We start from the raw sequence: 13,544 nt of genomic DNA on the forward strand, positions 1-13,544 counted from the left end.
GGTTCTCCTGTCAGAGGAAGCTGTCTGTCATTGGAGGTCCCGGCGGAAAGCCCGCCTTTCCCCCCGGCGACGCCTCAAGCGCATGCGCACGCTCTCCCCACCACTTCCGGCGGTGGCCATGGTGATGGCGGCGGCCAGGTAGGGCCCGGTGTCTCCCACCGGCCTCTCCCTCCCTTCAGCTCCGGCCGCCGCGGTCCCTTTCCGGCGGGGAGGCAGCCCCTTTTCTGCCGGCGGGGCCCCGCTCAGCATCGAGCGAGCGGAGCTGGGGCTGCCGGAATCCCGCCGTGACCCTGCGGTGCTCCCGGGGCCTGCCCACCTCCGTCCGCCCCCGGCGGGGTTGCCCCTGTGGTCCTCCGGGAGATATGGAAGTCTGGCTGGGTGAACGGGGCCCTGGTTTGTGGGCAGGGGAACCCGGGGCCCTCAAGTACCTAGTTCATTACTCCTCCCGCTATTAAATACCTATTTATATATAAATCAGGGCGGGAGAGACGTTAAGCCAACTCTTCATTTTCTCACTGGGTTTTAGGTGATTCTTGATTTGGTAAGTGTCCGCAAAACGCTTTCTCTGGCACAGGAAATGTTTTCGTTTTCTAATCGCGCCACTTTGATTTACCTTTGTTCGTGTCCCAGTCACCAATAGAGGATTTTCGACGGGGACGGTTGAAAATGAAGCTTGTAACTGAATAAATATGTCAGGAAGATTTATGAGAAGATGATTTCTCAAGTCGAGTCCCTTTTTGGGGGGCTGCAAACATTTTCTCCCCTCTTCCTGTACCACGGGGCAAGGTGGTTGTTTTGCATAACAACTATGTAAAAGCATAAGCAGGATTTTGTTTAATGGCTACTGAAATGCAACAGGTGGTTTTCCTAGGCGTTGCTTCAAGTAGATGGGAGCTTGTTCAAATTGCAAGAGAAAAAGTTAAATCAAAATACAACTAGTACTTACCCACCCCTCAGCAAACCTTGAGCGCTCATTCGTTGTTGCCAGCTACTTACAACGAGACCTACCAGCTGCCATTCCCTGGCACTCTTGATCACACCAGTTGCCATCATTTCTTTTGAGAATTCCAGTTGGGTTATTGTATTCCTTCTCCTGAACCCCTTCTCCGTTTTCTGTTTAAAATGGTTGTGTCGTAGTGAGGAGCTCTGTCCAGTTCCTGTGTTCCTTCTTAGGAGTTTTACTGGTTTCTGATGACCTCAATGTGTTTTTTACGTTATTTTCTGCTTATAAAGTTTGGAATGAAAGCTGATTATGTAAGCATGTAAGTGCCCACTGGCATTTCAGTAATTCAGTTGTTTGAATTGGTGTAATCACTGTTTTTTTCTTACTGGGTTTTGAATGAGTTTTTTGAAGTTTAACTTACCATTTATGGGGATCTTGTGCATCAGAGAAATTGTCAGCAAATTTCCCATTGGCTTATATTAAATCACATTAACAAACAATGTTATATGACTTCTTTTTTTTCTGGCTTAGATGTTTATAAGTTTGATTTCAGTTTCTTTCCAAAGCGGTTGAGTCAGTAAAACTGTTTAGCTGATATAAAATGCAAGTAATGCTCACTTTTCTACCTGTGAAACATGGCTTATAAGGGATTTAGTGAATTTGGCCTGCTGGAGGGAATGCCCATTACCCCAGCAAATACCGGGTTTTGATGCAGAGTGTGATGAGAAACTCATCTGTCTGTTCAGTTGTGCTCAAAGTTCTCAAGAATCCTAAGGGAAGAATTAAAAGTCTGTTTTCTTTTAATTAGCATGATACCCATTTACTATAACATCAGTGTACACCCCAGAACTAATTACAGTAATAGAGAATTGCAACTGATTCACAAGTTGCCTTTTTTTCCATCTGCAGTGTGGAAAGCCTAATATTGGTCTTTATGGATGCTCTGGATTCAATACTAGAAATTTTTGTTTAGTACTAGAAATAATCAGAGGGTTATTGTAAATTTTGTATCATATTGAATTCACTTCTATCTTTTCAATCTGGGGGTTAAATTACCCCCCTCCCCCCTTTGAAAGGTCACAGACCGTATTCCTGAGGTTTGTTTTTAGAGGCAGTTCTTGGCTGTGCCAGCATTGGACAGAGTGCATTTGCTTGGACTGCTGCCATTTCCAAATTTAAGTCAGGTCTGTCCTGTTAAAAGACCAGAGGGAGACACCACCTCACAGAGTCACTGGCAAGTGAGTTCTTTTCAAAGGTAGGATATTGTGATTTCTTCAGACTAAAGTCGGTAGCTAATGAAGCTTAGAGCTGCTGTGCTTCTGGACAAGGGCTTCCCTAGAAGAAAAATTGTTTCCTCCCTTTTATCCCCCCACCTTTTAAATGGCACCTTTTGATTTCTGAGAATAGCCTCCCAGTTGCTGCCATTTGTCATGTAATGGACAATGTGATTCTAGGTGGCTGAAGCTAAAGGAGTATAGGTGTTGTTTAAGGAAACTTATTGTGGTTTTAGTTTCTTTTAGGATTTGATCTCATCTTTGCTGGGTTTAGTGCGCTCTTGATCTTATTAACTAAGATCCGTGTTCCTTCAGAAATCACTATCCTGGCTTTTATGGGATGACCTCCAGTTTTTGTTTTAAGGGGAAGTTTTTTTTTTTAAACTGGATATCTGTGACATATTTTATTATATGGTAAGCCTTTCAAAAAGTTTCCAGTCGCCTGTATTTGTTTACATTATCAGTGTTCTTATTTCTGCTCTCTAATGACCTGCATGTTCCAATCCTGCCTTTTGGGATGGAGAACTGAGAATTACAGGACTTTTATTTGAACCAATTATGAGCAGTGGCTTCTCTCCTGCTGATAACCTGGTGTCATAAACATTATCTGTCAAGAATTAATAACAGTTTTTTTCAGCATGAATAGCCAAATTTGTGAACAAAGGTGATAGTGGGGTCTCGGAACTTTGGGCAGGAGGTCTGAGGATATCCAGTTCATCTCGAATTAGGTGTGGAAATCCATGTGTTGCCCACCCTCCCCCATGTTTTTAATGTGACATGGCGTTATCTGCCCTGGGATGTCTTTAGCTACTTCAAAGTGTTATCTATCTTAAGTTGGGTTTTATGCTTTTGATCTTCTTCTACCAGCCTGTGTCTTGCAACTTAGCATTTTTGTTGATGTGAATCAAGTCTTTTTTATCTATGATCTATCTATCTCATTCTCCTTCAGATTGCAGCAGTTTTTTCTGCTGGCTTTTGCAGCAAATAACCCTAATACTGAACAGAATATAAATTCTCCTTCAGGTTGCAGCAATTCTTTCCTTTGGTCTTTCCACCAAATAACCCTGAAAACTGAACAGAATGTAACTGCCACCCTGTTGTGTCAGTAGACTGGCACTAGGCTCTGAAAGATGTATATAGTTGAACATACTGCAATGTGGTTCTATGACTTGAGCTGATTTCCATGTTCTCTTGCTCCACTAATACTTATCAATTTTTTTTTTCAGCGTATTCAATATGACAAGCTAAAATAAGGACTCATGGGTTTGTGACAGAAGCTAGTCTATGAAATCAAAGCAAAACTTATTGCTGTAGGTCTAAAGTGCTACAGAAATTCTTTCTTCTTTCCAAAATAATTTAGTTCAGTTAGGTTGTCCTCTTTCTCAAGTCTGACTGAACTGAGATTTTCTTTGTTCTGGGGCTCTTTTTAAGGGCCCATTTGAGTACCTTCCTTGGAAGACAGTACTGCAACTGTGTGCCCTAATAAAAAAAGGATCTACATCTCTGATCAGCTAGTCCTTCTCTCTCTCGCTCCCCTCCTTCATCCAGTCTTTCTCTTCCCCATCCCATATTTCCCCTCCCCATATATCAGAGGGGGTTACCGGTAGATTCAAACTCTAGCATGGAAGGTGCAAAAGTGGGTTGCTGCTGCTGATTGGGTTCACGGCTTGCTGCAGCCCTCAGGCAGAGATTGGGTAATTTTCCCAGTTCCTGTATATAATATGGAGAAGGAGGGGGCGAGGGGGGAAAGAGAGAGAAAGAAGAACAATAAAAGACTTAGAAAGATTTTTCAAATGAAAAAGGATTAAAGGCAGACCTTCTTTGTCTAGAAAGCAAATGAATAATAATTGATGTGATTAAGGAATGAGTTAACCAGGCATAACTGGTTCATACTGATGAGCAGTGGATGCTACCTGACCAAAACAAGGTTAGCCTTTAGTTGGTAGGCTTGGGGGCTCTTTTCCACCAGCCCCTGTGGCAGAGAGTTCAGTCCTTGCAAAGTCAACCTTTAATTTTGCCAAAGAATCTGAAAGAACCATGCTGTAATCAGACATGGGACTCCCTCCTATCTCCGAGTGGAGTGTGGTTTGGTTAGAAAAGGTGTCAGAAAAGCCCCCTCTTCCCAGTTTTACCTTTTCATCTGCTTTTCACTGTGATCTGCATTTTACTGAAATCAGAAGCAAAGCTGGTCAGGGGCAGATTTTTAAAATGCCTCAGCTTCAACCTGGGCTCATAAAGGAAGTGCCACTCCACCTGCCAGCTCCCACTTTGGAAATAATGGAAGGTCCTAAATGGGAGCCGAAGATTTTTGATTCCAAAATGCCCTGTAAGCCACGCTGCTCAATGTCAGCACAGCACCTGTTGTCCCTGCCCACATCTTGCCTTCTGAATCTCAACAGACCTTTGAGAGCAAAATAAAAAAAGACAACATAAAGAGGGCAGCTGCTTTAAATGACTACCTGAACATGAACCAGTAAGGAGAACCTTCTTCTTACCCAGCTTAAGGAAGGCCAGTGGCCTTGTATCTAAAGAGCTCTTTCCCAGGAATTGTTTTAGGGCTGATATGCACTCTTATGTTAAATCAGCTCTACCAGTCCTCTGCTGTAAATCAGTACAAAATACACACTCTGTGTGCGCTCAGCACAAAGAGGTGGAGGAGTAAGACGCTGGTCTGAGCAGCTGGGTGCTGTGCTCATGCACTGCTTTGCAATGGAATTAGTTTAATCTTTTGGGTTTCTGATTTCCCACTTTGGGCATACTCCCTACGCCCAGGGGCGCTTGGGGCCTCGATGTCTAGCTGTGTTATGCACAGTGTATTACACAATGAAGTACTTTGTAGATACATGAGTTAGCTCAGGAATGGGAAGCTCCATAGTACAGAACTCTTCTCAAGGTACTAACTCGATGGATTTGTTTTTAGACCTTGTCAAGCTTATTTAGAGCTAGCTCAGCTATCTTTATGTGTTATTTTATTGTGTTCTAGCTATGCCTCCAGAAATACTTATTTTATACAGTTCATTACTGTTTCAGCAATCTAGTCTGTTCACTGACCAGCTAACTTGAGGAATTCTGTCCAAGCCCCCGATGGAAATCTGGAAGAGCCTGACCTTTTCCACATTAGCTCTGTTGCATGGCATGTAGAGCCTCTGTCACCCCCTCAGCTCCATACAAGCTCAGTCCTACTTAATGACACTGAATTCTGGCTTAGCGTTATTAGTTACCTCTTGTTTTCTGCTTCTCATGCTGTCCTTTTGTTTGAAGTAGTGTATGAGTTGAGCGCCCAGACCTTTCCAATATCTTCCTGGTAATGACCTATCTTGCAGTTCAAACTGCAAGAGTTCAAACTATCTGCACAACAGGGAAGATATACTAGATTCCAGGAAGGGGTTGTAACTACTGGGACATCAAGCATAAAAGCTTGGGGGTATATACAGTGGGAAAACTAGTGACCTTTTTTTACAGCAGAAGTATCACTTACTCTTTGGCCATGTAGTAAGCTGTAACATAAACTACTCCCTTGAAGGCAATAGCTTAGCAAGGACATTAGGGCTATGCATTAGTATCAGAATCCAGTTCCAGGATGAGCTAGGTCTTGTAGATACCTTTAGCTTGGGTTTCATTCACAGGTTTAATTTCAGTATATTAGAACACATGTTCATGCTGTTAAACTGCACAATTAATGTCGGCATAAAAGTAAAGAGCATAAATGTAGGCTTTAGCCTACTAGGTTGGACATGTGGTTCATTTAAATCAGATACCTTGTCTCTCCTAACAGGTGGTGAAAGACACTGGAGTTGGAAGCACCGATTTCATTAAGCAAATAGCGTGCTCAGAGAGAAAACTTACTCTGAGCGTCCAGAAGGCAGACTGGCTTATATCCATCTGGGATAATACACAGTAACTGGTCTCTGGCATGTAGATACTGTGGTACTGGCTGTTCTAGAGAAATCTAAGAGGTTTTATTACAATCAGAAGTATGCAGAGACATATCGCAGCCCTGGGGAGCTTTCACTCTAAATACACTTTGTACAAGAGGGTGAATGTAGAGCAAAATGTGGGAACAGCATCTCTGAACCCAAGTTTGTTACATAACAGCTGACAAGATCCAATGCCAAGTGTCCTGCTGGGATGTTCAGATTAGCATTTAAATGCTTAAAATTGGGTACTGATGTCAACTTTTGAAAGTCTAAATGAAGGGATGAGGAAATCTCTTGAAGATACCTCTGTATGGAATTCGGTTTATCGGTGGTTTAAGGCAAGGTTAAGAAAAAGGACTTCCCTAGTTTTCAAGCCTCTGCTAATTTTCTTGATGGTGAAATGGTCTGCTTCCTTTCATCTTGTGGCTCTAGGAAGACTGTTCAGAAAGGAAAACTCATGGATCTTACAAGCACAGTCATCATCCCGCTGCTTTTTGGCAGCTTGGGGATCTTCGCCCTTTTTCGGCTACTGCAGTGGATGCGGATGCGAGCTTACCTCCAGGAAGCAGTGGTCGTGATCACAGGGGCTACCTCTGGCCTGGGAAAAGGTAGGTATCGAAAGAAGGGCACCAAAGGCAGGACAAGCAGAGGGTTGTGGCAGGGGCCCCTATTGGAATAAAGCAGTAATGAGCAGAAAGTTCCTATTGCTCTGAATTTTGAGAGACGTGGCTTGCACAGCTATATCACTTATAACTATAGCCAGTGCAAATTTTGATGCAAGAAAGTCTTAAAATTTGTTAAGGAAAATTTTAATCATCCTTTATAAACTGGAGCTCATCAAAGCAAGGAACAAGTTATACTGTTCTTGTGCTGTCAGAGTTCTTTTCTCTAAATCCGGAAAAAGCCAGGATGTCCAATTGTTTCTCTAATTTCTTTCATTCAAATGTCTACTTTTCTCTCTCCCTTGCTTCCTCCAAAGAATGTGCAAAAGCCTTCCATGCAGCTGGCTCCAAGCTGGTGCTCTGTGGCAGAGACAGCGAGAAACTCAAAGACCTGGTGCAGCAGCTTTCTACCATGACCAATCACCGAAAGAACGTAAGTGTGGGAGAAGGAGAGGCTTGCTGTCTCATGTGGCTGGGATTTCTGTTCATGTTATTACAGAAGTTACAGAATTGCTTGTGGGTTATTCTGTTGAGCAATAGGAAAAATGCAACTCTGTGGTTAGGGATAGATATTGCTATAGGAGTACATTGAGCTAACATGTCATATCTTGTAAAAACCCTACAAAAATAAGCCATCTGAAAGACTCCTTGCCTTGTAGTGGAAGTGAAAGCACATAAGCGCCCAGACCCCTTGCATCTGTATGTCATATACTGAATCTGGAAAAGTGACTTTCCTTCTGTTGGCTTTTATTTTTGATGTCTAGTTCTGGGCTAAGAAAGGTGTTGCTGGCTTCTGCAGAAGACACAGGGGTTAAGTTTTTTTACTTTCAGATGCATTTTCTTTAATAAAACAATAGGAAACATAAGTAGTTGAGGAAGACCTCACTTGCCCCTTTCCTAGGCTCTGGTATAAGGAACAGGCTACAGAAGCAGAGAAAGATGAGAGCACAACCTGTTTCTGTCATGTATTCCTACCAAATGGAACTGCTCCACTGTAATTGCACAAGGTTTGGATGGCCCTGCTTCTGTGCTTCCAGAGCTGGGAAATCCCATCACAAGTGTGAACATACAGCACATTCGGCACAGCCTGAATTGGTCTTTTGCTAACTTTTGTTTATTCACAGACACACAAACCTCACACTGTGGTATTTGACCTCTCGGACACTAAAACTGTCCTAAATGCTGCTGAAGAGATCCTGAAGTACTTGGGTCACGTGGACATACTGATCAACAATGCAGGCATCAGTTTCCGAGGCACAATTGTGGACACAGGACTGGAGGTGGACAAGAAAGTGATGGAAACAAATTATTTTGGTCCTATAGCCTTCACCAAAGGTACCCATGATCTGGATTACAGGGGGACAGTGGATTTGGCTGATACCTTCTGCAGGCCAACACAACTAACTAAGCACAGCTTAACTTCTGGTTGTAATTGTATTTGGTACAGTACAGTATAAGAGGGGAGGAAAGTTTTGTTTTATGGGCAGGCCTAGAGGAGATGCTTCGGCATGACTGCATGGGAAGTACCTGATTAGAGATACCATCTTGTTTAAAACACCTCCTGACCCTAGTCTGGCAGGAATTTATGAAGAGAGATATGGTTAGCCTATCTGCACTGATAAAACGCTAGGAATGCAGTATGGGTTCTAGGTGAAGCTGTAGCTTTCCTAGGAAGCTTCTTTGATTACACAGAAAGCTCAGCCTGGAGGGTATCAGCTGCAGGAAATGGAAAGATGTACTGATGGCAGAAAAAAGCAAGTCCTGCTGGCCATGCCTGTGGGAGATCACAGCAACTGTAACAGCCTTTGTGTAGCCTTGCTGGCACAAGGAATCTCCTCATAGGTGAACATCCCAGCCAGACTGCAGCTTCAGTTAGAGGCATCCTAGGCACTATCCCTTGCCCAACCCTTACACTGAACAAGGATCTTGTAATTCACTTAGGCATCTTTGAATATTCTGAAAGCACTGATTCTTGACAGCAGCAACAGCAGGACTGTTATTCTGAATGGGTCTTTTCTGTCTTTTGCTAGCACTTCTCCCCTCCATGATCAAGAGAAGACAAGGCCACATTGTGGCCATCAGCAGTGTTCAAGGCAAAATAAGCATTCCTTTCAGATCCGCATGTAAGTACCTCCACAGAAGATGGGGAAGACATATTTGGGGCACCAGACCAAATGAATACTTGGCTACTGCTTCCACATTTAGCTCTCTGTAGAGCTGGCTGCATGCAGGGAAGGCAGAGCTGCGCATCATTCTTAGTGTGGTCACAAATCTCTGACAGCTGTTGAGGAAGGCACTCTCAAATACAAAACCTTAGCGCTGTCCTAAAGTTCTTAAGGGATGGGGAAGGAGAGTATGTTTTCAGTGTCTTGAAAACAGCTTGATATTCCTATCTTAACACTTGAAAGTACCTATAAACTTTCTGGTTAATTCCATAATTTTATTGTATTTTATCCTTGCTGTTTGCCTGGTTAATCTCCTCTAAGAAAGTAGGAACTTTTTGTTTTAATACATTATGAAATGTCAGTACTACCAGTGCCCAAATAAAAGCCTAAACAGTTATCTTGATCCAGCAAACTCTTCATGCTAAATCAGTTATGACAATAAATAACGTTGGTGAGATTACTGGAAAAAGCCTTATAAAAGATGGAGGAACTAAAAGGAGAGTGTTTGGCACACAAGCATCTGTAAGTCACTGAAAATAAATATAAAAATGGAAAAATACAGCAGTGGTGGCATAAGAGTGGTAGGGCATGATGCTGAGTCAAGGAGAGCCTGCAACGTCTGGGCCATCTGGTCTTGCAGATGATGTGGGTATGATTGGACCAAGAATTGTGTTCTGAATTGCTTCCAGAGCACTTGCACAGTGACTGGAGCCACATGGGCCTGGCAGCATGGAGCTCAGCTCTTGCCTAGGTCCTCAGACAGGGTGCATAGCCTGCGCTAAGCTCTGTGCTGCTAGCGTCAGTCCTGCAGCCATGTTGAGGCGATGGCAGTCATGGTGGTAGTGACCAAGTATACGTGGAAAGGGAGTGAGCAGAAGGAGTTGCTCAGCCATTTAACAGGGGGAAATCCTGTCTTAGGCTACACTTCTCTACTCCTGTCTGCTTGTGCGATCAGGTTTTGACTTGTGTGCAGCCAAGCTCTGAACCTGCTCTGCAAGTCTGTTAACACTCAGCGCATGCAGGCCAGGAGGGTGTTCAGCAGCGAGTGTCAGCTCTGCCCTCCTGTACTGGCATCGCGTTCCCCCAGCCTATCTTATCAAATGCTTCCCAAGCCAGGCTTCATGTCTCCTTTATCACGAGTGGGAGGCAGTTTGGGTTCACTCTGTAGTGCTTTGGCATGGCTGTGATACGAAGCTCAGGATCCTAGCCAGTTTCCAACTTGAGTATTTACATTTTGCCTTCCTAAATTGCCTCTCACTCCCACTACCTGTTGCTGCCATTCACAAAAAAAACCCCAAAACAACAACAAAAAAAACCAAAACAAAACCCAAAAAACCCCAGCAAAACCAAAAAAACCTAGAAGTTAGAGAACAGCTGCTGGGTTCTTGCTGAGAAGCGACTGCTTTGCAGTGAAAAAACCATTCAGGGGAGTGAATCTTCCTTCAGCCCTGCTCCTTCTCCTTAGTGCATAGTCCTTTTCTTGTTTTTCAGATGCTGCCTCTAAGCATGCTACCCAGGCCTTCTTTGATTGTCTACGAGCAGAGGTAGAGCAGTACGACATTGATGTGACAGTTATAAGCCCTGGATACATTCAAACAAACCTCTCTCTCAATGCTGTAACAGCAGATGGATCTCGCTATGGAGGTGAGATATGATTTTTGTGCCCTCTATCTAAAGCATATCCACCTCACCGAGTTACTCCAAAGTGTCCTTGCAACATATGGCCTCTGGTGAGGACACAGGTTAGCCCTGAAGTATCAAAAGACAGCTTTGGATGCAGGGTAGGAAGAGTAGCCCCCAAAATGTAGCCTTTCTAGACAGCAACTACTGACTTCTAGCCCAACCATGAATTATACCTGCCTGTGCTCCCATCATACACAACTTGTAAAAACCAAAACCATACAAGCAGCCACGTACAGTTAGAACAGAGCATTCCTAGGAAACGTACTGAAGTGTGGGCTTACCTGCTGGCATTGGTGCTTACTCGGGTTTCCCTTGGCAGTTATGGACAAGAACACCGCCGAAGGACAGACAGCTGCAGAGGTCGCTCAGGTGGTTCTCAATGCAGTGGGACAGAAGAAGAAGGAAGTACTTGTAGCTGGCCTGGCACCCTCCCTGGCTGTCTACCTGCGAAACCTCTTCCCCAGGCTCTTCTTCACCTTAATGGCAACTAGAGCAAAAAAGGAGAGAAAAGAAAAGGACTCTTAGAGCTCAGCTCACTCAAGCAGTAACTGTAGGGAGAGGCTAACCCCCTGCAGTTTGGCTGGGACATCAGTGGAGGTGCTCCTGCAGGAAAAACCTTTCTCAAAATGCTGCAATTCACTATTACATGGAGGGTGGGAAGTGGCTTCCCCCACATCAGAGCAGGCCCACTTGCTGGAAGACAGCACCTAAACCTCACCTGAAGAAGGGTGCTTGGACAAAGGGGAAGAGCTGAGGCTGCAAGGGAGGGTAACTCAAGGGAACACACTTTGCAGCAGGGGAGGCCCATGTGCTTGTTGGAAGACAGCATCTTACCTCACCTCACTCCAGGCATGCTCAGTTTTACTAGCCTGCTACAAATAAAACCCACCTGTTTTGCCTTCACACAAGTAGATCTTAGCTTTCCCCACCCCATGGCCCCCATGAAATACAGTCCTCAGCTGGGAGCTCCTGCGATCAGTGTCTCCTTCCCACTCCCTCCAATCTGATGTAGAACACGTTGCTTGAAGTGGGAAACTTCACAGAGCCTCTGCTTGTTAACACACCAAATCATCTGATATGTTAAGCTAAAGTCAAGTCCAGTGCCACTTTGAAAGAAGTGACTGATGTAAAATTTAAGTTTTATTTGGCAATTATTTTATCTGAATCACGCCTTACTGATGTACAGGGACATTTAACTGTGCACTACCTGAGACTACAGTATTAACCCCAGCACAAGTTAATGCAGGGGAAGCACTGGACAGATAGAAGACAGCACAGCAAGGTATGCTGTTGTGTGTAAATACTGTGCAGCTGGCAGTGCACACCTGGCCCACCTGCAGGCCTAGAGCACAGAGTAGGTGCGATTCTGTGGATGCCAGGCACACTGTGTCCTGGCAAGCAGAGGAGAACCTGTGTGCAGGGTGGACAGTATAGGAGACAGACCCTTCGTTCTCATCTGTTTTAAAGCAATCACAGATGCTAATGAAGATCGAATCCAGTGGGGGAACAATACCCGCCTGTTCACCTATCGCAGGCTTCAGGGAGTCTGACAGCCTGAGGGAGTGCCATATTCCATTCTTCAGCCCTTCTCCTCATGTGATGGATACCAGCACCATAAGGAAAAAGGAGTGGCTGCACAGAGATAGTTCAGTAAGGACAGAAATAATCTCTTTCAACTTCTAATTGAAATAAAGCCTACTAGTAGGAACCAAGGCCCAGAACCCTGTTGCTGCCTCCATGTGCTTACCAGCATTTTCCACGTGTACTGCCATGTATGTCCTGCCTGTGAGTGCACATCTGATGACAAATAAATGACATTGATATGAAATTAATCTTTTGTTCTACTTCAGCTCCTCTCAGCAGGTAGCATTAGAGGAAGGGAAGACAGGAGGCTTTTGATTTTTTTGTTTTCTTTTCTTACATTCCTGCAAGGTGCTGTTGTACCAGTAGTAGTTGCAGAACAACACACTTCATTGCAGCCCTCTTTACATCATCTGCTAGCTTACAGTAGACGTAGTGTGAATTCACACAGAAGATTAGTCACACTAAAACTCTGACACAGGTGTGCAGGCTCAGCAGGACGTTGTCCTTCAAAAAGCCTTTTCTTAACCAGTACCAATTATCTGTGAGAATCTATCCCAGATGATGACTGGGATGTGCTTAATGATCATGGTGCTGCTGCTCAGTTAAGACATCCTCTACCATTTTCACTGTGGCTGAGGTTGCAGATTTGTTACATAAAGGCCTAGGGTTGACATTACAAGTTGAAGCTTTCAAGTGTGTGCGTCTCTTTTCCTGCTAAGATAGGAAACCAAGGCATTACCTTTGCTCCATCTCCACAAGGGGAGTTTCTGTAAGCATTAATTGTGCTTTTCCTTTCGTGTTTTTTATGTTCAGGTCCTCTGTTTCTTAGCAAAATACAGTGCTCCTGCCAGTCTTGTCCAGCTGCTTCATCTTCTGGTGTTTCAGGTCATGGCTAGCTGTGAAGGACTGAGGGTCCACTTTGCATTTCTGTTATCATCCAGGGTGGTGAGGGGTGTAATACATCAGGCCTGAGGAAAAAAATTACGTGTGGGAGTTACTGTGGTTACTGTCAGAGGTTACCAAGAGTGTGCACATTCCCCTTCTAAAGTAAATTTCCTCTCTGTGATGAGAGATATGCAGCACACTCCATTTCAGAGCACCTCCATACGGTCAGGATGGGCAGCAAGCGTGCAGGGCTTTTGAATGGGACCCTTGTCCCCAGCCACTGTAAGCCACAGCTACTGGCATAGGGGGAAGGCAGATAGATACAGCAACCATCTCATGCCATGCACTGAAACACACAACCCTCGACACCCCTCTCATTCTCCCAGGTCACCTTGCCTAGTTACAGCACTGACTTACTAATAGCCAGGATG

The 13,544-nt window shown here is 44.4% G+C and overlaps 1 protein-coding gene across 3 annotated transcripts; it reads left to right on the forward strand.

The window, feature by feature from the left end:
- The first annotated feature begins 71 nt into the window (after window positions 1-71).
- On the forward strand, window positions 72-12,472 carry DHRS7B (dehydrogenase/reductase 7B). Of its 3 annotated transcripts, none has more exons than XM_075058809.1 (7): window positions 72-138; window positions 6,567-6,742; window positions 7,114-7,229; window positions 7,921-8,131; window positions 8,827-8,919; window positions 10,453-10,605; window positions 10,964-12,472. In XM_075058809.1, exons 1-7 carry the CDS (start codon window positions 83-85, stop codon window positions 11,167-11,169), a joined length of 1,011 nt encoding a protein of 336 aa, XP_074914910.1. In that variant the 5' UTR covers window positions 72-82; the 3' UTR covers window positions 11,170-12,472. The 3 variants fall into 3 exon arrangements, with proteins under 3 accessions (XP_074914910.1, XP_074914912.1, XP_074914911.1); XM_075058811.1 differs by lacking the exon at window positions 72-138 and adding an exon at window positions 167-541; XM_075058810.1 differs by lacking the exon at window positions 72-138 and adding an exon at window positions 1,943-2,198.
- Window positions 12,473-13,544: the final 1,072 nt, after the last annotated feature.

The sequence above is a fragment of the Buteo buteo genome, chromosome 27 (assembly GCF_964188355.1).
Source record: "Buteo buteo chromosome 27, bButBut1.hap1.1, whole genome shotgun sequence".
Classification (NCBI taxonomy): domain Eukaryota; kingdom Metazoa; phylum Chordata; class Aves; order Accipitriformes; family Accipitridae; genus Buteo; species Buteo buteo.